Raw genomic sequence first — 23,953 nt, forward strand, 5'->3', positions numbered from 1 at the left:
GACTCGAGCCCTCATCAAAAGGCTACTTCTCAACACAGTAATGGCTAGTGCGACAGATGAGCACAGCAATGTAACAAAGCTAATAAGATGATTCATGAGGGGGAGAATGATGATGAAATGTCAGTATTCACTTCAAGTGCTTTACAATACAGGAAAAATAGAGCAGAGAGAAAATAACAAAACCAAAAACAGGGCCCCACCGTTTCACATGTAGGCTAGATAAAACTAACACTTTTAAACCTCTTAACACATATTAAATTATTATTATCAAATTTTGTATTACATTCATATTATATTGTAATTCGGTAGAGTTCTTGTATGGCTGCTTTCGTTTAGACCGCATTTAACATTAGAGAGCTTTGGGTTCTTATGTTAAATGAGTATGGTATAGAAAAAAGTATTGTTTTGGTATCAGTACTGTAGCCTGACCAAAACTGGATTTTTGAGGCTGATAGCAATATTGATATTTGCGAATTTTCAAAATCCAATAATAATAAATGTGTCTGTGCTCTCTGGTGAACATACTATGAACTGGCAATACCTTTTATAAATCATCCAAAAACATATCTTTAGCTATCTTTGTTATATTATGGTGTATACAGTTACATAATAGTGATTATTCATAATGACTTTACCAGCTATAACTTCCCTGTGTGGTTACAGACGCTCCTGAATGAGACAACTATGTTGGTGCAGACAGAAGTAAAGCAGGAAGAATCTGCAATGGCCAGTGGAAAGCTCAACATGCCTGCTAAAAAAGTTCATGGAAAAGAGCTGAAAGGGCCTCCATTCATCAGTAAACCAGAGGAAATCCTCTTCAAGGTACCCCACTACTGGTTCTGTACACATATTACCTCTGAAAAGAATTTATCATAGGAATTAATGTCTTTTAGCAGAACGAATGCTAATAAACTTGTGTATAATGTGCATTTTTCCCATTTAAAACTATGCAAGTTGATTTTTGATTATTCATCTTTTGTTGATGGATTTTAATAGCAACAGACTGACATTACAGTAAATGGTCTGTTTTAGGACTTTGAAGTGGGGAAAATGTATAAGAAGAAAATCATCCTGACCAACATCAGCTACATCACCAACCACTGCAAGCTTCTTGGGGTATCCGCCCATCTGAAGGATTTTATCTCTATCAAGTAAGATTTTTACATTGTCCGTAAACAGACGACGGTAGTGGCCATGGTATAGTGCACGTGGGACAAAAAGTGGGCCAGAACTAAACGTATACAACATGCACTCTACAACAACACAGTTACAAGAACTACAACAATATGCCATAATGCAGATATGCAAGATACACCCTACACGTCATATCCACATATGGTAGTAATATAAAAATACTGTATTTGTGTAATATTGAGCATGAAAGTTCTTTCTTGACCTTAGAAAGAAACAATTAAGACAAACACAAAATTAAGTAGTCGCAACTGAAAAAACTCCATTGAGGTAGAACGCAAGATACGATTGAATGCTCTAAATGAATGTGTATAATAGCAAGAATGCTTAAAACTGCTGAATAATACAAATACTATATATTTTTAAAACAAAGTACATGTCATGTATCCCCAGCTATGAGCTTATTATATTGGCCAAGATTGGCCAGCATTGCACTCTATAACATTGTTCGACTCACGATTGACAGTTTTTTTTTTAAATATCAAAATCATTGCAGAACCAGAGATATTGTTTTTTTAATTACATGACTTCCTTTTCCTTGTCAAAACCTGGCGCCTACATTACCCATAATACAACTCGACTGCGAAGTTCAGTCAAAGAATCGGGTGTGTTATGCTCGTAGCAGCTAACGTAGCCTCGAGCCGCCAGCCTCAAGCAGAGATGAGGAGCAGGCTACAGAGGTCTGGAACTGAAAGCTAACTTTCTAACTCCACACTCCCAGATTTTTTTCATTTTCAAACGTCTAGTCTTCAGCCCCAACCAATGTTGCACCTGAGGCAAATGATCAGATTTCACGCAGCTCCCTCTGAAGCCACAAAAGGCTTTATACAACTTTATTCACATATGCAATAGTACTCCTCATGACCTGTAAACAGACTTGAATGTGTAAATTCGGTAGAGTTCCACTTTAATAGGCTACTCAAAAATAAAGGGGATTCTTCTATTGCTACCTAAAAAAACATTATCATTGTCATCTACTTCTCCACCCAAATTCCATTTAAGTTTGGATGGAGGTATGCTGTTTCCACCTGCCTCCAGTCTTTGTGCTAAACTAGGCGGCACGTGACCTGGACCTAACCCTCTACCGGAAACTCAGGGATTAAATTGATCTTGATTTTTCTGACTCTACCATCTACAGTCCACAATCTACCGCCCTCATAGAGCGCCCCATCACTGAAAATGCCATTTTGAGGTCGATTCTATATGTTTAATATTTACAGACTAGAGCTTTGAAAGAAGCCAGCAACTCGAGTTTGGCTCTGTGTATCACAGTGGGACAGATCAATGTCTGTGGGGGCAAACACACATAGAATAGCTTCAAGCAGCCCACCAGAACCTAAACTCAATCCCATCTCAGAAAAATATGGAAATATTCATCTTACAGAGTTAATAAAGATACAAAATTAAGCACAGTTGTTGTTCAATGGCATTGCTTCATGGCTCATAGGTTAATGTATTGTAGTTGTTTTGAATATCTAATGTAGTTATTAAAATTTGGGTTTAAAGACAGAATTCTGGTATTGTGACAATGCTAGAGGTAGAGGTGTTTACAACACCAAATGTTAAAGCTCCTATGAACTATATGTTGAACAGCTTCAGTTATCACATGGAAACATCTGCTCATGTATCACCACTTAGGAATTAAATACTACCACTTCTTGTCATTTTAAAAGACGATGGAGTGGACATGAAAGCAAAGCCTGTCCTCCCACATGGATCACCACGCTCACAGGTCCTCTTATGAGACTTAGCTCAGTGAGTCAGTCTATGTCTCTGATATCTCCTCTCTCTCAGCCTGCCAGCAGCCCACAGGCCGAGCAGAGATGTATTGTTCTCCAGGTCACTTACTGTGTATCACTTTCCCATCAGCTCCCCCATGACTTGATGTGGTTTCTTTGTCTCTCTTCTTTCTGCCTGACTGAGTGAATAGTCTCCCAGGCTACAGCAGGGTCAGCTGGAAACTACTGATGCTGTTCTTTAGCCTTCATTCTGGACCACTTGTCTGAACATATCACCTTCTAGTCCTCCACATGTGATCGTAACTCGCATGTAGCAAACATGCATTTTGGTACCAATGCACACATACATCTCGCTTTCATGTTACTAAAATAAAACAGTGCACTTCATTTCTCTTCAGATTTTTTATGATTATACATATTTTGAAGGTATGCATATATCTTTCTGAAACAGAATTCAAAAGCAAATTAATCAAATTAATAAACATACTAACAACAAATGCTTACTGCTGTTTTAATTACAATTAGTACCATTTTACTAGATACAAAAAACTGTCTTTCTTTTCTCATGACAAAGCTTATTTGGTTTCCTGCTGCACCTGTTTGTCACTCTGTTCATTAGTCACACAAAATTAAAGGATTAGGTATTTACAGCATGACTATGTATCTTAGAAAAGATAATACAAAAAACAATCTTTTTCTTACAAATGAAAAGTTAAATTCGTAAGCTATAATGCACACCCTTACTCAATTCAGTACAATCAGGGATTTTGCTGATACAGTCTTACATGGTCTGGTATGAACAGTACTCTCACCCCAGACATTTTAGTCACTCTGCAGCTCATAAAATTTGGTACAGGAGAAATGTTGAAAATCTGAACTCACCAGATGATAGGCAGTCTTCTTAGTGACTTAAAAAAACATCAGGCCGGTGGAAAGTAATAAAAACGCAAATTACGAAGACAAAGAAAGTTTTCTTCCATTAAAGTCAATACAAACCATGTAAATTCAAAGATGGTGCAGGATTTCTTCCCCACCCATTAATAGAGTGCTGCTCAGCAGCGGTGTGCTCAATGCTGCAAGTGGCCAGAAGATACATAAGGAAGACAACAGTTTTATTGGGTATTATTGTTGTAATATGGCTTCCAGTCACCAGTGGCAGCACTCCAGTCTGTGAGTGATAAAAAACAAAATCCTGCGAAATAACTGATTTTACATTGTTTGTATTGTCTTTAATGGAAAATAACTTTTTTTGTCTTAGTAATTGGTGTTTTTTGTTGCTTACACCTGCCTGGCGTTGTTTATGTGTTTCCACGTTAAAAGTCTAACCCTAAAAATCGGTTAGAATGAATGCCATCCAGTGATAAATTTTGTAAGCCACTGAGTGACTCAAATATCAAAAAATAAACAGCAAAACTCAAAAATAGCAAGATCTAGTACCATGATACCTAGTAGTCCTGGATCAAGGTTAATGGGGGCTAATGTTAGAAATCTTTAGATAGATATTGCTGTGTAACTTCCATTACCAAGTCAGTTTGCTGACTTGATGACTAATTATTAATACAGTATTGGAAATTTTTTCATGACTCATCCAGCTGAAAAACAACAAAACACAAGACATTTCTTGTCTTGAGCAACCTTGTCTTTACTGGGTAAAAAACTGACCCAACAATTCTGCTAACACACACTGACAAATTCACCTGTTTCTGCCACTTTACCTGCCATACACCTTCCTTCTTACTATTCAGTGTCTGTTGTGTGTAAAACATGCTGGTTATTCACACATTAAAGCCTACAATATTGAGATCAGTCATGACAGCTGCAAAGCCTTCATGGCTCACCCAGCTGAAAACATTCACACAGCAGGAGAGAGAGAAAAGTGAACCAGGAACACACTGGGCTTTTTCATAACAGCCCATGGTTCCCTGTACGCCCCCTGAATTTCTAAAAATGGCTTCCCATCCCCCTACACCCCCCGCCCAGCAAGCATGCATTGTGCATTTGTGCCAGAATGGGCTCTGCTGTATCTTTTCACTACTGGGACAAAAACCACAACAGCCCAGGCTTGCCAGACGTGGTGAAAAGCCATTGTATAGAAGCTGTGTTTTTGCAATTAGTGTCACTTCCTAGCATGTATTGAAAATGACTGAGAGGAAGTCACCCCTCAGTGGTCTGTATGTTCCTGAGCTGAATTATGAGATAAAACCTTAGACTGTAGTAGGAATTGTGATACTCTGCAAAATCTGAAGGTGCGATCACACCTACAATTTGTTTAATTTGGTCCAGTTCATGCTAGGATGAGGCTTCGTTTTACATCCAGTCTGTGGAAGTTCATTAATAACAAAACTGTTTAAGGAGCATACAAACTTAAAAGGAACCTTCAATTTCCACTGAAGTTAAATTGGATGTTTTTATTGGCTACAGCATACATTTGTGGAGGTATCCATAAAGACCCAATCCAAAACTGACCTGTGTAAAACCTACCTAAACTTAAATGTGCATAAATTAATTTTCAAAAAAGAGACCCACTTAGAAAAGGGGCTCGAGGATAATTAGAACCTATCCAAAATGCAGTCGACCAAAATAGAAATCAGATCCAAATACTGAGAGAACATCAACACTAGCAGTAATTAGGTCACAGAGCCAGAGGCTCGCAGAGGAGCCATCACTTGCACCTTCCAAATGTCAACTACACATGTGTCGACCTGCATGTTAAGTAGTGGTGTAACAGTACACAAAATTCATGGATCGGTATGTACCTCGGTTTTAGGGTCACGGTTCGCAACATTTTCGGTACAGCAGGGAAAACAAATTTTATATTTTGAAAAATGTTAATAAATGTTATGTAACATTAAACAGTGGCTCATTGGCCATGATTCTTACTATAACAGTTAAGGCACTCAAATACTGTCATATTGTCAATAAGAAAAATGTCAGTAATGCTCCATTGTAAGACTCTGACCTGTTGTTAATTTCTGATCAGCTGCTGCGTGCGCTGGTTTATACAGGGCAGGCACAACAGACTGACTAAAATGCACACGTGAAGGCACATTGTAGCGGGGCTCAAGCACTTTGACCATATGCTTAAATTCTGTATTCCCTACGACCAAGTGTAGTCGCACATCTGCAGCGATAAACACTCCTATAGCATTAGTTATTGATTTGGCACAGTCTGAATCTGCAGTGAGAGGCTGCCTGAATGCTGTGGGGAGAAGGACTCGCCTTCCAGTCTGTGTCTGTCTCGTTCCACTAATCAACACATTCGGGTGGTGCCGTCGTAAATGACGTTTGACGTGTTTCCACAGACATACCCGACTTCAGTTGAACAATGTCGGCATACAGTTTGACACTCACAGTTGCCCATCATAACTAACCGGGAAACCATAATGCTCCTATACAGTGGATCTCGTTGCTAATTGAATTTGCTAATTAGCACTAAACATAAAGTGCAGCTGAGGCTGACGGGAATGTCATTAGTTTTGTAGGTATTTTAGTCATAAACCAAAGCATTGGACAAAATACAAAAAATTTGACCTGATGATGGCGCTAGATGAAAAGTCAGGGAATCTCTCCTTATTACAGATAATCCTGCACCAAATTTCATGGCAGAACTATAAATGTCGCCCTTATGGTGGGAAAAAGTGAAGAGATCTCCAATAGGCTTCATCCTCTGGTGGATCATGAATGTTTGTTTTATTTTTTTGTTTTTATAATTTTATGGCAATCCATCCAGTAGTTCTTGAGATATTTCAGTCTGGACCAAAGTGCTGGGTCAACAGACTGACAGGCTTACATTGCCATCCCTAGAGGAACACTGCTAGTGTATCTAAAAAATAGTATCAGACTTTGAATGCAACCTACATTTGCCTCCATGTCTCCTTCTTATTTACAGGTATGGAGACTTCTCTTGTATCTTGGATCGCTGATTAAGCTATGAAACAAACATCCACCAGCGAAAAGTGCACTTCTAACATAAGTTGGCAGGCTAGATATCTAATTAGCTAGTCAACTGTAACACACTGAACAGCTTGACAACTTGCAAATGTCCACATTAGTCAGCTTAGATGCTAAAAATGGTGTGGTCCTTATCTTTCAGTAACACTGCTAACAAAATGCTGTCTGTTGCTTGAAAGCTACAGTTACCAGTGCAAGTGCACCAGAGTAAACAGTGTTTACATTGTGTCTCTGTGCCCCTGCTGGCTCAGCTTTCAATCAAAGAATAACTTACACCGTCACTGCCTCACCCACTCAGAGGCATGGAGGATAAAGCAGCATTCCTATAGTATCTCCAAAAACCTTTTCTTTGTTTCAGTAATAGCATAACAATACATTTGAAGTTCACTTTTGATATGATTTTTGACGACATAAAGGATCACTTGCCGAGAGAGATTTGTAAGCACAGATCAAATCTTCAGAGCAAGCCATAACATAACTGTTAGCATAATAAGTGTTTTGATCCCATTCCCCAGGAATTAAGTCTCTAGAATTGAGTGGCATGAGAGCTTTCTTTGCTTGCTATATTGAAAACTGCCTTGCATGCAAACTCAGAGCAAACTCCATTTAATTTTACCTGGAATTGAAGTTTCATCCTTTTGATTTGCCTTAAACACTTTGCGACTGTGAAACAGATACAGTCTTGACAGCCATATGTATATTATGGTTGTGTCCTGTTGAAACATGTTAGCTAAAAAAGTTGGTAAGGACCTTTTCATATTCTCAAGTGCTTGTAATCTGTCAAAGGAAAGTTTATTCCAATGAATTACATCAGAAAAACCATGCTGCACTTAACTGTGCTTGTTGTTTTATTTATCTTCTCTGGTAGTCCAACTAAGAGTCCACAAATAAATAATTCAATATGCAAAATTGCAGTTGGGCTTTTTATCCTATAATAGGTCCATGTTTCTTCTTTCTGATAAAAAACAATCCACACCTCAGACCACTTGAGCACATTTTCAAGCAGTTTCATTGTGGTTTTTGGTAGCTTGAATACCATCATTCTCACCTGCCCAAAGAACCACCAGAAGGAAAACAAAAAGGTTTGTATAAATTAACCTAAAAAGCTGCCTTAGAAACACTCTTGCCACGGCTTTCATATAGTTCCTAAAACTAGTCTTATGCTATGCATTATGTTGTAACCACCAGATGTAAAGAGAACATGGTTTCACTTCTGTGAAATAAGTACGACATCAAGATTATTCAAGTAATATTCACACACATCGTCAGAGTTTTGATGCTTCGCTGTAGATTGCTTTCAGAAGTGGTTATGAGTGTGAGGGTGTTTTAGCTCTGTTGAGCTGAATAATGAACTGGTAGTGCTTATTGATTTACTGTAGGAGAAGCCAATGGGGAGCGGCCAGAATGTATAATAGAGCACACGGCATAGTCAGAAATACTGTACAGCCACGGTCTCAGTTTCATCACTTCAGTCTACAGCAATGGATATACTGTACAGTATGGCCTCATTTGCAGCACTTTAAATAGGGCTCTAGAAGGCTTTTTCAAACACTGCCTCACTCAGCATTTAATCCCAAGTGAACTGTTCTATTTTTTCTTCCCGTGTCTTTTCATACCACCTGTCTTGAAGCTAGGAAAGAAGGATGGTACCAATAAGGAAGGACATTAGCCACCTTAAAAAGAAATTCTGATGAAAGTGCAATGTGACATTTATAATTACTACCAGATTTAGCCAACCAAGTGGAATCCTTTCATACACTTCCAGGTCACAGTGGTGAGCTGGATGACAGCTTCAGCCAGCCTGCTTCAAGTTCTTCACCTGACAGCTGGACCAACAACCTCAAACAACTGGCTCATACCAAACACAATGGTCCATTGCCAACTGGTGTTGTAGTATGCAAAGATAGCTGATTATGTTGTAGTTTTATTGTTTGTAAAAGTAATTTTCTATGTAAACATTACATTTTAAAGTGTTTGCAAAGCATTGTTATTTTATGGTAAGTTTCTCTGGCTATCCAACAATGACGCATAAAGCACTGTGTGAATTTTTGCCTTGCTACTATTACTACTACTACCTAATTTCTTAATATTGCCCAAATAAGTACACAAATCAAAAGAAACACCAAGAACATATCTCTAAGAAATCACCATATATATATATATATATATATATATATATATATATATATATATATATATATGGTGATTTCTTAGAGAAAAAAAATGTATTTCAGTATTCATTCTCCTTCTTCACCGAGTTTGAAAACTTGACATAAGAAAACAAGAAAAACTAATATGGACACTCAGCTTTCATCCACCTTTGTACCACCTTCAGGCCAAAACGTCAACTTGGTACAAAAGATATATCTATCTACCTATGAAAACCAGCTAGTGCATGATTGCACTCAGATAATAAATAATTGTTAATAATTAAATTGTTTCAGCTTTGTAACAGGACGATACCATTACCAAGACCTAATAACAAGGTTGTTTGGTATCCATTATATTCTGTAGCTGCTTCCTAATTATGCTCATTGTTTTGCACTTTTTGTTTATCTATTGAATTTTCAGAATCCTTCCTGCTTCTCTGGCTGGCTGCCTGCTATATTCTTATTGATCTGCCCTCTTCTTGTGTCTCTGGAAGGGTGGCAAGTTATCAAGCTCCTCGAGGCAGCATTAGGGTTGGTGTAAACATGTGCTGTGAGATACACATGTTGCTTTGAAATAGCTCACAGTCCTCATGTTTCTTTTCTCGTCTGGAAATAAACTTTTGGTTTCTGCTATGTTTTACAGTGCGATATAATATATATATATATATAAGATTTGACTGTGAAATAATTCCCGACCATTCTGTTCGTCACTGCAGAGTTGTCATGTGGAACAATAGCCTTTTCTATTCTTTGTTTTCTGCGTCATGCAAACTGAGCATCAGGTTGACTTTTGACCTTGGCTCTGTCTTTCGCTTATCTACTTTACTCTCAAGAGATTCATCATACTTCAGCATTTCATCTGAAGCTGCTGATCTTTTGTTGAATACAGCTTTTTTTTATTTTTACTGCAGAGGCATGTACGTTCTGTGTTGCTTTAAAACCAAAATGTTTCCTTTGAGTATTGTTTTATGTTGTTGCTGTACACATATGTGTGAGGCCATGCAAAGTCTCATACTTGTACTGACACAAAAACAAACACTGCTTTTACGTTGTGTTACTAATCAGAGCAATGTTACCTTCATCTTAATTGTGTACTATCCATTTTAACCATAGGAACAACATTCTGTTTTCCATATGCGGTAATGCATTGCATTTTAAACTGTATAAAAAATGCACATTTTTTTATTCAAAACTCATTGTGATTTGTGTTTCAGCTTTGAGCCTCCTGGTTCTTTATCTACTGGGATGTCCTGTGACATGCAGGCTGTTTTTCAGCCTATGGTTAGTATCACCCCTCCTTTTAGACATCTGCAGTGCATGTTACAGTTAATAGACTGTAGTTTCAGATCTGCTAAAAATTTCTACTGGTTTTAACTCCTTTTGAATCTGCTCAATGTACCAAGTAAAACATAATTTTGTCAAATTGGAATGAAGCATGGTACTGACTTTTTGTGTCAGTACATAAAGGCATGTCTGTGCAACTGTCGTATACATACATGGCCATAATACTGTATATTATTATACACTACTCTTCTTTATTCTGCTTTATTTGATTCACAATTAATATTGTAATGCACCTTTAATTTATTCCTTTTAAGATTTTTAATACAGTGCAGTCAGTAGCATATTTTTTGTTGTGTTGGCTTTGTATGAAATAAGCCTTCAGCTTTAATTTGAGGGTGTTCACATCCATATCAGATGAACAGTGTCAAAATTACACAATGGAATATCTGCTTAATTCTGTTCCTTTGTATATCATATATTGTTTGACTGATCTGCGTATTGCCATAATGAACTGTGCAAGGCAACAAGAGACAAAGAGGCCTGAGATATTCCCTGCAGCCCCAGGAGTTAACAAATAAGATAACAGTCAAATCCAAAAACTTAAAATACATGTGTGTCCTTTACATACATGAAAAATTCCCCTCACAAGTTGTCTTAGTGAGAATTACCTTCTCAGAAACGCAGGAACAATATATTTGTGCATACAGCTTTCTACTCATTCTCACTGGCCAAGTCACCATTCATTCTCTCTATCTGCCCGCAGTCATTCCACTCTTGTTTAGGAATCAAATTTCTGCAGTTTGATCTAACGTCAAACCTTTCATCACCCTACATCTGAATTCAATGTCCGGCAGTCAACACTGTTATGAAGCAACACATTGTCCCTTTATCTGATCCCTGCAGATCAACGAGGACATGGAAGGAGAGATCCAGTTTGCATCAGCAGTGGGTGCCTTCTCTGTGCCTGTCAGATGCACCATAAAGAAATGTGATGTGAGTAGTGTGCTGTAGCCAACCTAGAGAAAATTGATGTACATTCCAAATGATTACAAATGTAATTTTCATGCCTTTCTATTTGATCATATTATTCTGTTTGTCCTCAAAGGACAATATTTTCTTGCTATACATGTTATTGTTTGGTAACGTGAGCATATGCAGCATGGATTTTGTTGTAGCTTTAGGTCACTAATAATGTAGTAATAATAATATAGGAATAATAGGAACAATAATTATTAAATAAATATTTAATTAATCACACCGCACTCTGTTCATCCTGCCACAGAAGAACAACACTAACTGGAGATCTATCCCAATATAACAGTCTAATTATGCTTTATATCTTATTTAATCAATTAATGTATGTATTAATGTATGTAAAACTATGTACTCAAGTTGGTGGCTCTTCACTGCTGATGCCAAATGCTGTATGTGAATGTATCCTCTCTCTAGCTGGAGGTTGACAGCCAGTTCATTGACTTTGGTTCGCATGTGGTGGGCCAGACTATTTCACGGACTGTCACCTTGACCAACAAGGGTGCACTGGCCACCCTCTTCAGCCTGGACGCCTCCACATGTCTCAGTCCAGAAACTAGCCATGTCCAGATGCACTCCCAGGTCTCTGCCAACACATGCCAGGTCAGACTATCGAGAGTTGCTGTTCCTTGCCGGCCTGATGGAGTAAATTTCAAATGAAAATGAGAGAATTTGAAATTTGAGAATTTACAGCATACATGATGACTAGATGTGTAAAGAAATATTACCAGGTCTAAAGACAGTCATATGAATAAACTATTATGTATAAAATCAAACTAATGTGTGTGTTGTTGTTGGCTGACAGAAGACAATCAGTCAAAACACAACATCTGACAACCAGAGGAGCTCTGCATCCATGGGCACCGGAGAACTCCAACCAAAACAAGAGAGTCAGGAGCTCTCTGAGGCGTTGCAGCAAGAGCAACCAGGTAAAGCTATAACACACGTACACACAAACAATATAATTATTTAAGGCCAGTTTTGAACTACAGTTCTGCATGGATCAAAAACTAATACCTGAACCTATACTTGTATCTTTAAGACCCAACCCATCTGAACCCTGACTGGTATTGCCAAATTTGGTACTGTCTCTTTGCCACTGGGCATTGTATACCTACTTGCAACACATGACAAGCATGGACACAGACGATTGGCACAGTCAGAGCAAACAGCCCAGGTCCAGTAGCAAAACTCTGCCGTGAACCCAAATACCCATCCCAAAACAACCTTGTCCCCTACTAAATATTTTTATATAAAAATAATTTGCTTTGGCACATACATTTTGGAGGAATAATTGTCATTTGCGTTACATTCTCTGGCAGTGTTTTGTTCGATGTAGGACGTATGACATTCTTATTCCGTAGAATGTTTTAAATATATTTTTAATTAATAATATTTTTAGCCATGCTGACAGCATGATTGTCCATCTGTCCACTGCTTTGGTCCAGACTGAAATATCTCAACAAATATTGGATATACATTATGCATGAAAGTTTGTACAGACGCCCATGGTTCGCAGAAGATGAAAGCTATTGACATTGGTGGTCCCCCGACTTTTCCTCTAATGCCCCCATGAAGTTGACATTTATGGTTTTGAGTCAAATTTCTCAACAACAACTGGATGGATTGTCATGAAATTTGGTGCATGTATGTGAGCATGTTAGCATGCTGACGTTAGCATTTAGCTCAAAGCACTGCTGTGCCTAAGTACAGCCTCAGAGCCGCTAGCATGGCTGTAGACTCTTAGTCTTGTTTTATAAAATTTGTCAGTATTGAAAAAAATCAATGCTGAATAAAAGCGTGTAATAGAATGTATTTTTACATATTTTAACACATTTTAACACCATGCTTTAGTTACACGAAGTAAACATTGTTGGAAAAAAATTAATACAGTGACAGTAAATATTTTTATTACATATTAGCCAGTGCAGATCAGTTGTATAGTTAGTTGTAGACAGTGTTTCCTAAAACAGCCTATGAAATACATGAATTCTGTCAGTCCTCACTGACAAAATCTCCTTATTGTGGACAATTTCTCTCATCTTATTATTCCTGTTAGGACGTTTGGTCCTCGTAAGAACAAAAATAAAAGAACACACAGACAGATAGAAAGCGGAGAGGGTTCACCTTGCTCTCACAGCTGGGACAAGGAAGCATTCCTCTTAAATGTTCTCTCAGATCAGAAGTCCTCATCGCTGCACTCAGCACTTTCCTCCACTGATGCTTCGATAAGCTCGTCAGTCTTTTGTATCTGCTCTGCTAGCTTTGGAAAAGACTGAGTCATTTTATTTTTATTCACCATTGTTGGGAAAGGCTGTCTGATCTTGGCCAATTTTTTAGGCTGCTGACAGTAGATGCTCCCAAGAAGTGGCACTTTATTTATCTAGGCCAAACTGTCAGGATTCTGATGAGCTACTGTATCTGCTTATCCCTTACTCATATTTACACACTATTTGAAGTCCACGTTTATACTGCTAGTATGAAGAAAGCTACTAATTTTGGTGACCCTCATGGGCTTTCCCTTAGTGCCACCGTGAGGCCAAATTTTGGCTTATAAAACTACTCTTTCATGTACTGGGTTCACAGTGTTTTCTTTGTGTTGCATTTGGTTGGTTTGCAGCTCCTCGAAGCAGGTTGACCACTCAACAGTATAAATGACCTAAGATCAGGTTTTGCCTTGTGTGTGTGTGTGTCTGTGTGTGTGGTAGTGTCAGAGGCTTCAGCTATAGGTCCAGAAACTATTCCTGAGGCTTGTGTGTCCACCAATGTGGATGCCCAGATGGACCAGAGCCAATCAGACTTCGGTGACATAAGTCTAGGAATTGTAAGTATCGGGTCCTATTGAAATACTCTGTTATGTCTTAAAGTAGTAGTAGTATTAGAGTAACATGATCACTTTGGTGATCCCCCGACTTTTCATCTACAGTACAGTCAGTATCAGGTAAAAATTATTATTTTCCAGTACTTTGGTTAATGACCAAAACCAGACCAAAAATGCAAAACTGACATTCCCATCAGCCTCAGCTGTAGTTTGTGTTTAGTGCTTATTAGCAAATGTTAGGATGCTAACATACTAAGGTAAGACAGTGATCACGGTAAACCTTATACCTGCTTAAAATCAGCATGTTAGCATTATCATTGTGAGCATGTTAGCATGCTGACATTAGCCTTCAGTTTAAAATACTGCTGTGCATAAATACAGCCTAACAGAGCGGCTAGCATGGCTGTAGACTCTTTGTCCTGTTGAGATACATATGGACTAAAGCTGGTGAATGGAAACTTTTGACCTGACAGTAGCACTACACAAAATGTCAGGGATCACCAAAATCATAAAGGAATCAATTAGTAATCATCCTCCTGGGATCATGAATATCCAGACCAAATTACACATCTATCTGTCTAGTAGTTGTTGCGACATCTTGCTCAGGATCAAGGTGTCAACGACGGATTAACCAACATTACCACCCCTGCTGTTAGCTCTTGATATGAAAATGGTATATAATATTGGCACAATGAATTGCTTTTGATAGATCTGACCCAAAAATATTAGTATCAGCCTGTGTAACTAGCAGAGAGACACCTACTCTGTTTCTGAAGAGACAGACTATTATATCTGTCTGTAGAAGACTCTCTGCCTCTCTGCCTTGTTTTTAGCACTGATGCTGTTTGTGCCTTGTGGCCCATGTGAAGTTCTGGAGTTGTTCAGGGTTCATTACGTCTCTCTGGTGGGGGGCTAATGGTGCATCGTCTCTCCCTCTGCGCTTGTTATGGCTGTGTGTATTGCATTTGCCTGCATGCCCACAGCTCCATCATTGTCATTTTGACTGATACTTTCACATTGTGTGGTTGAAGGCCGCTGTCGTAAATGGCAGATTATCCATCAAGCTATCATGGTCCCACAATATTGAGTTGGTTGCTGCATGAGTGGCTCACTCCTCTCTTTTGTTTTTTATTATTACTCTCATCACCTTGGTGCTTTGTAGCGGAGCAGACAATCCACACAGCTTCACTGTAGTTTGACTGCAAGTCGTTTGAAGTTGCACATCTGAGAGATTTCAGCTTCCCCTACGTGGATAGAAATGGTTTTGTGCCATGAAGTAAAAAGGTTAAATTGTGTCCTGTGTGCACTAAATCAACTTCAAAAGGCAAACAGAGAAAGCTCATGAAGCTCAGTGAAAACATGTAGAGGTCATAGTCTGATTTTGCATTTAGTGTGAACGTCTGATGTTCATTTCTAAAGTTATCTGGTCGTGTTACATTGTTTGGTAGTATTGTTTTTTCCTAGAATATTTCTCAAAAATACAAGAAATGAAATTAAATAAAATATTAAAAAATCTAATGTTTGCTTGTCCTCTGTCATGTACTCTCCTTCAGGTTAGAGAGGGGGAGATTGGACCTTTTGAAAGCATCAAACTGGAGGTCGTATTCACTCCAACCATTCCAGGAGAGGCCAAACTGGACTTCCACATCAAATTCTCAGATTTAACCAGCAAACCAGTAAGACACACAGCATGTTTATTGTCTTTTGAATAGGTAGAAAACAAGATAAAGGTAGTAGTAGCCATATATATTAGTTGGTTTTATTCACATCAGTTCTATTTTATGTAAACCATTTGTGATTGAAGGCATGTTGGTACAAACAGATACCCATCCAGGTGAGGGGTGTGGCAATCAGCGTCCCTGTATGTGTGGTCCAGCCCAGCATTGACCTGAAGATCTGCATGTTTGACCACCTCTATCAAGAGAGTGTCATTGTCCAAAGCAGGTGGGTCCCAGAGCCTGAGACAGCTGACATGTTTGTCATATATGTAAACACACTCTTGAGTACCTGCACTGGGGCTCTTAAAAATGTATTTATTTGTCCTGCTCAACTCGCAATCAAAAACCAGAGTGTAATATGCAAGAGTGGGACCTAAGGAGTCTTAGTGAATCCACACAACTACAAGTGTGTACTAACAGTACCTAAAATGTTGCACAACTTGCTGTGTACTCTCCCTAATTGATGAATGGAATGGAATGAAATAACACAAGAAATAACTACAGTACACTCATAAATAACACATTTGTCAAAAAAACATCTTCTATTCATCACATCATCTAGTCTTAAAAGTGAAGTCTTGAAGTAAATTAGGTAAAAAGCTTATTTTAGCTTATTTTCTATGTCATACTAAACACCAACAATAAATATAACTCAATGGAGTATTGCACCAAAGACATTTGAACAGTCTCTCTGCCCCTATAATTGAATAAAACTAGTTTTCTATCCCTTGCTGATGTCCGGTTGGTTTACAATTTAGAGTGAGCCATTTATACATACAGTATGTCTTGTCCAACTACTTTGTTTGATCAGACAGCACATCAAATTAATGGATGTGAGATGTAATTTAATACCATATTAGTGTCACTTTATGTAATCATCTGTAACAGTCAGAGACAACATTGGTTCAAGGATGAAAATAGAATGCCAAGAAACTGTGTAAAGCCTTATTTGAACTCCATTAGTTTTTAAGGTGATGCATGTTGCAATTAAAAAACACTAGGGGTGTGTAATGTGTGTAAAGGACTATCCACAACCAACACATCTCCTCTTCTATCTACACAGTAATGGATATATGACAGCAACAATACTGAGATTGTTCAAAGGCAAAGGACAGTCTGGATATTCAATACTTTATAGTCATATATTGTTGCATGTTTCTGTTATTTTGCCCCTTATTATTCTGGCTCCACCCCTGATTTGTGATGTCATGCCTTTTTGTCATGGTTTTGGGTTTTTGTTGGGTTTCCTGTTTTATTTTGAAATATTTTCCCTCCTCATGTGTTTGTTAGTTTTGCTTCCTGTCTATCGTTGCGTTTATATGTTTTCACCTGTGTCAATTAGTTTCACCTGTGTCAATTAGTTTCACCTGTGTCTCGTTGTCTCCCTCACCTAAGTGTATTTAAGTCTGTGTCCTTCGTTTGTTCAGTTGTCAGTTCGTTGTATCTCTGTAAAGCACCCTCGTTTCTTGTGCCTGTGAGTTCTAGATTCTTTGTTTTCCTTGAACCTTGCCTATTTTTGGATTTTGCCAGCTCACCATTGGACTTGTTTTTCTGTTTCGGGCTGCTTACCTGCTGAGAGTTGCTTTTGCCTGTCAATTCTTTCAGTGTAAGCCTTTTTGTTAATAAATTATTGATCTGCACCAGCTCTACCTGCTAGTCTGCGTTTTGGTCCTGTTCCATTGTATTCCCTGTTTCCCGGTTTGACTAATTACAACACTTTTGGTGTCTCTCTGATATCATGCTGGCATTTAATGGCTAGAAAATGGCAATCCTTCCATCCCTAACTCTCAACAAATTGTGTGCAATTAATCTTTTCTAGGAAATGCTTTAACATTAAGTCTTAAAATATATGTCTACAGACCAAGAAGTTGAAACCTGTGGGCAAAGTCAAGCCACAAGCTGTAACAACCAATCAAAAGGAGTCAAATCAAATATCTGAAACAACTACACTGTCAATGATTGATTAAAATACACAAAATGAGATGAGCAATGCATCTGAAGGTCCTTAGAAAACCAAAAAACCCTGAAGCTAGAAGTTATAAGATCTTTATTAGTGATATTTTAGAGAATCAGTATTTATTGATTAGGTTATTTATTAAGAACTACATATTAGAATTATAATATTTAAGAGGCTGTATGCAACCCCTCAGTATGGTGAGATGACTGCAGAAGTGAGTGGCGCATGTCATATTTCTATTTTATTTATTGTCATGCTCCGGAACATCCTAGGAATAGAGTTTAGTGGCAAAAGTGGCATGGACTGCTGATGTAGCATGCTGGCTTATCTGCGGAATGCAATACTAAGACTCCCTCACAGACTCAGTCTCTGCCAAAACAGGCATTTTCACAGAAAAACGGTTCATGGAAATCCCTTAAAATTGACAGGGCCAGCTTACTTTTCAGCTGGCCCAATATAAAACTATCCACCTAACTACGCTCAAGCCAAGTGCTGTATTGAAATATTCATGAATGTGCGGGCATGATAAAATAGATGTATTAGCTAAAATGTTCCTAAACAAAGGATGATGTAAGGGACCAAGCAATAAGCTCACATCCCCTCAATCCTCTTTGGTCCATGCAATAGCACAAAAGAAAGGAAATCCTTTATGATTATGCATGTGATACATTATGATGCATACACAAGGTTAAGAATACACTGGGGGCAGTAAAATTTGCAGGCGTGTGGTCCACCACACAAGTCATTGTGTCACATCATGTGGGGGATTTGTGACAACTGCCATCTGGTGCGCTGGCACACCAGCTCATGTGACAACATGATGATGACAGCATCAGTGTGAACAGCAGCTTTTAAAGTAAAGAAATAAATAAAAAATTGTTAATGCTTGCACCAGCAAACCATGCAATATGTCACTCTGCCTCCAAGACAGTAATTTGAGCACAAAATAGCTTGGCAGCTTTTTGGGGAAACAATAAGAGAGCTGCTGCTTTCATCATACAATTTGTCACTTTTTCCTTTGAGTAGATGAGTAGATATCCCACAAGTCCTCCTTAGTTTGTGACAGATTTTTTAAGAGAACAGCACAAAGCATAATTGAATATGTCTCTCTTGTCTGTGAGCCAGTGAGTTGAATATTACTCCTACTAATTGAAAGAATTTTCTAAGAGGCTTTAAAATGTGTAGTGTTTGACTTTTGCTTGTGAGCCAATGATTGTAATATTCAGTTGGCTGAGTTGAGTGTTTCTTTTGGGAACAGTGTGTTTTTTTATTTCAAACACTCCTCCACTGGCACCTGCTGGGGAGTCGAGCATTCCTGCCCAAACTCAGGCCACAAAAAACCAACCTGCTTTTTTCCCCTTCATAAAGCCTTCTGTCCTCGATTTCTCTGTTCACTGTATTTCTAATATGCCTACTGTACCTTGTCTTAGTCCAACCTGTGTCCTGTGTTGTTTGGCCTGACCAATTTGAGTGTTGATGTTAGAGTGGATTCTTCTATCTTATTTTGGGGGAATTATGAAAAACCTGTTCTTACAGCTGGTTATTTTGAAATATATTATATGGTATAAAGCAGACAGTGCTGCATTATAGGGACGGTTGCCTAGAACACTTGCCGTGACGGCTTGGTTTCCCATGAGGCTTTGGAGTACATGTGGAGTAAGCAAGCACAGCCACCTGGCCCTTTCAAGAAAGGGCGGAGGCACTGCTGTAGCCGTGGGCACTCAGAGTCCAGGCACTCAGTTATTCAGCTCTGAATGTAGACTCAATATGAGCAATTTCTCTGCTACATAACCTGACACAATTGGCACTAAATCTCAATGATTATTATGAGTGTCATTATCAATATTGCTCTGACAAAGGTTTCAGCTTTTCGGGAATATTACAGAAGCAGTAAAAGGCTATGTTATTTATGCTGCCTCTCTTTGTTACATTATTCTTGATAGGCAAACAATCCAATGAGCTCACTATGCACAGACACTATCTTCAGAAGAAGGCGTTTGCTGCATTTTTTCTTCTACAGTTCAAAAGATACATAGATTTTCTTTTTCAAGATTTTTGGGGGGGGGGCATTTTGCCTGGATGAGTGAGAGATGTGTGTGAATGTTGTAAGCTGCAAAAATGGCAAATTAAACCAAACCCTGAGGAACTACCAACTTTAGTGTCATATCCATGTCTGTCATATAGTTTTCAATGTCTTTTAAGACCTAGACTATATGGCCAAATGAATGTGCACACCCAAAGATTACACCCGTATATAATTGTTGAACATCTCAATTCAAAACGATGAACATTAATCTGCTGTTACAACAGCCTCCACTGTTCGGGGAGGGCTTTCCACAAGACTTTGGAACCTGACTGCAGTTATTTGCTCCCCATTCAGCCACAAGAGCATTAGTGTGGTCGGCCACAAATGTTGGGTGGTAAGGCCTGACTCGAGGTTGGCATTCCAATTCATCCTCAAGGTGTTATTGGATGGGGTTGAGTTCAGGGTTCTGTGCAGGCCAGTCAAGTTCTTCCTCACCCAAATTAAATGACAAAATACGTTGTTTGCCCATGCCTCCTTGAATGACACATAGAAGCATTTTCTGACGCCCCTATCTACAGTATGACATAATTTGTCTGTGCCTTCCAAAACTGTTACAAATCACTGTTGAAAAATAGATGCATTTTATGATGTTACAATGCTATGGTTAGGATTTGGTTAGGTTTAAGCCTCTTTAGGGAAAGATCATGGTTTGGGTTAAAATAACTACTTCATTAAGGTTAGTGGACCTTCGTCATCATGGTTACAATAATAAACGTGGTTAAGTTAAACGAAAAACGAACAATGTTTAAAATCTGCTGTTTTGTTGAACCATCCATCCACCCTTACCTCCTCCTTATGTGGACTTTGATAACATCACCTGACTTCTCCCGTCATAATTACTACAGTCACTAGAGTGCTTTGCCATTTGAATGTAAACATTTCGCATTGGGGCATGCAGAAATGGATGATACTGTCGTTCTTCTTGGGAGGACAGTCCCCCCACACCAAACTGGGAAAACCATTTCTTTATGGACCTGGCTTTGTGCAACGGGGCATTGTCATGTTGAAAAAGGAAAGGGCCTTCCCCAAACTGTTGCCACAATTTTGGAAGCACGTTGTTGTCCAGAATATTTTTGTATGCTGTAGCATTAATATTTCCCTGAATTGGAACCAAGGGCCAAACCATGAAAAATAACCCCAGACCTAAAGTATGAGGGCAGGGTGTCCACATACAGTACTCTTGGCCTATAGTGTATCATTAAATGCCACTAATGTAAGCTTAGAAAGACAACATATCAACTCCAAGGAAATCTTCTTAGGTATCCATTTTGGAATCTCATCTGTAACTAAGAAATTGTTTCCCTGAATTATAGAAATCAGCGTTTGTTTTAACCTGTAAATCTGCGTCCAAATGAAACAAAAATATTAGTATAATGTAAAGGTTACATAATCAGTGTCACAGTATTCTTTATCCCAAGGAAGTAAAGTAAATCATGTGAATTGCTGTAAACTCTCCTTTAAATCATTAAACATTGCTGTAGAAATATACTGGTCAGTAAGAAAGACATGATCAGCTAAATGCCCCTGTTAATTAAAATGCCTAATTGCCCTAAATGATTATGTATCTATGAATATTCCTCCGAGAGTAATTTGAAGGTTATCACTTGGCTGGAATAAAGATAGCGACTTAATATCCCCCAAGTGTCCCTGAGAGTCCTTGCCTCGGGGAAACAACCATCTGGTTGACCTCGCTGTTTAAAGTGGGTCATTTCATTTGAGAGGGGAGTCGAAAAATGTCCCTCAGTCTATTTGGCCACAGCTCTCTCATCGATCACCTTTGTATCTTTGAGGATGAAAGCAGACATAACAAAATGTTATCACTGTATACACATATCACCTCCAGCAAACAGTTTTTTCAGCATGTTTGTACTGTCATTGTTTTATAAAGGTGTGTGAGTGTGGGCGGTGGTTGGATGTGTTGGAGAATTCCCAAGGTGAAGAGCCATTTATATCACAAGCCTCAGCTATAACTGAGGCTTGTAGCCACAGGCACAACCATCTGTTGGAGCTCCTGGAAATTGGGTCACCTAAATGATATGGACTTGGGGTACATCACTCCATACAAGGCCATTTCTGTATGTGTCACTCAAACAAAAATCTCTTCCCTGTCCTTGCTGAGTCCCTGAGGGATAAGAGGTTTGCCCTGTGATTTCCACTGGGCATAGCACCTGGAATATATATATTTTTTGTTGTTGCTGTCATATAAAATGAATGTTTACCTAATTGCTACTGTTGTGTTATCTGTGTGTATTTTATGCCACCTGATAAACTACACCTGTACATGTCAACATCAATAGCCACGCCAATTATGGATTATAGTTATCACAGAGCTAAAAGGGAAGGGATTTTGTGTAGAAGAAGTTCTTTATACCTCGGCCAGTAAAACCCAAAAACTACAGGTCGTTCTCATTGGCCCAACAATACCGCAACACACAATACACATCAAACATAAATGTAATGCAGGAAGAAGGGTGACCTACATGTAGGTAAGTGTGTGGAGGTCGGGGCAGCGGATGGGGATGCAGAGCATCAAACTTTCACGCCTCAGACCGGAGTTTGTGTCCATATCCCTAACCTTAACTTAACCTAATCATATCTTAACCATTGTTTATTAGCTATAGCCATGATCTTTCTATGACCTTAATCATGCTGTAGTTTCCATGTGCAGATATTGTAGTAATAAATAATATATAATATATATATATATATAGTTATTATAGTTTGTTGTTATTATATTATAGTTAATGGACACTCAAAAATGTTGTTCGAGTTTTGCGGAATTGTCCAATATCAAAAGCAATTGGGTTGGATTAACCAAAGGGGTGTGTTATTTTCACGTAACTGCACAGCTCTTGAGTATCCTCATCACTGTTTTAAATTAACATGCACTAATAAAAAATGTAATTCTGTTTAAACTAATGGCAGCAGCTTTTTAAACTTGTGTTATCCCGAGGCTGAAGTGGTGCCACATCAATTTCTATCTAAATTGTGTAATGCCAAAAAAATATGAAGAGACAATAATTATACAGTATTGTAGTCTTTAGCAAGTGGCCATGACATACATTTGGTGATCCCCTCCAGGCCATGTGGAACTGCAGATTTTCCTCCACAGTTTTCCTGTGCATGATTTTCTATATTATTGCCTGTGTGTTACTGCCTGTGCATTATTTTTCAATAACAGTACAGATTATCCTGGATTACTCCCATTCTTAGAGGAATGCACTTGGCGTGTTAGCATTATGCTAATGAAACCATATCTTTTGCATGACAGAGCCAGCACAGCCTTGAAGCTGACCTTTGAGGTGTGCCCAGAAATGAGGAAACACATGGAGATCCTACCAAAAACAGGCTTCATCCAGGCTCAATCAACTCTTAATGCCCAACTCAAGTTCCTGCCGAGGTAAGGAAGGACACACACAGGATGCAATGATAATGGAATCACTGGAGCATTCATAATCTTATTTTAGATTGTAAGCTTGTTAAAATTCTATCAACCTTCTCTGAAAGTGCAAACTGTTTCACTCCGAAGGAGACTTGTCATATGTTTGAGCCAGGCTTGCAGTTTTGTGACTTACCAGCCGCTGCTTCTTTAACAAAGGAGAAACCTATAGTTTTCCTGTTGAACAAAAACTGCTATAGATTACACACTGCACACAGAAAAATCTGATTTAAGGGTCCTTAGAAGTAGAAAGAAGTGGTAGTATTTTTACAGTTAACCAATACACCATTACACCAGGACCAAAGGATTATTCTGGTTAGTTATAGCCTGTGTCTTATTTTAGCAGTTTTGGCCATTGTTTCTATCAGTGATAATAACATGCTCAACTAGTTAATTGATGTGATCTGGAGACGCTGCAGCATCGCTAGAAAAGAAGTTTCATGGGGAAAGAAACACGAGCAGTCATAGGATGAGAAAGGTTTTAACACACCCCTAGGTAAGCCTACTTTATCAGGAAAAGAAAACAAAGGTGAAAGGTAATATTAACCAAAAAGTTGTTAACATTCATCTCAGTTAACACACAAA

General features: G+C 38.5%; 1 protein-coding gene across 6 annotated transcripts in view; it reads left to right on the top strand.

Moving 5' to 3' along the window:
- The window catches only part of cfap74 (cilia and flagella associated protein 74), a 72,974-nt gene that overhangs the window by 10,690 nt on the left and 38,331 nt on the right, over nucleotides 1-23,953 (top strand). For 3 of the 6 annotated variants that reach the window (XM_044211580.1, XM_044211579.1, XM_044211577.1), the window contains exons 13-22: nucleotides 664-822; nucleotides 1,033-1,151; nucleotides 10,246-10,312; nucleotides 11,219-11,308; nucleotides 11,765-11,950; nucleotides 12,153-12,276; nucleotides 14,056-14,171; nucleotides 15,722-15,844; nucleotides 15,973-16,112; nucleotides 23,201-23,329. In XM_044211580.1, coding sequence (XP_044067515.1) covers nucleotides 664-822; nucleotides 1,033-1,151; nucleotides 10,246-10,312; nucleotides 11,219-11,308; nucleotides 11,765-11,950; nucleotides 12,153-12,276; nucleotides 14,056-14,171; nucleotides 15,722-15,844; nucleotides 15,973-16,112; nucleotides 23,201-23,329 — 1,253 coding nt within the window. The remainder of the gene's footprint in view (nucleotides 1-663; nucleotides 823-1,032; nucleotides 1,152-10,245; nucleotides 10,313-11,218; nucleotides 11,309-11,764; nucleotides 11,951-12,152; nucleotides 12,277-14,055; nucleotides 14,172-15,721; nucleotides 15,845-15,972; nucleotides 16,113-23,200; nucleotides 23,330-23,953) is intronic. The other 3 variants (XM_044211582.1, XM_044211581.1, XM_044211578.1) reach the window with 2 other exon arrangements.

This window comes from Siniperca chuatsi, linkage group LG10 (genome assembly GCF_020085105.1).
Source record: "Siniperca chuatsi isolate FFG_IHB_CAS linkage group LG10, ASM2008510v1, whole genome shotgun sequence".
NCBI classification, from domain to species: domain Eukaryota; kingdom Metazoa; phylum Chordata; class Actinopteri; order Centrarchiformes; family Sinipercidae; genus Siniperca; species Siniperca chuatsi.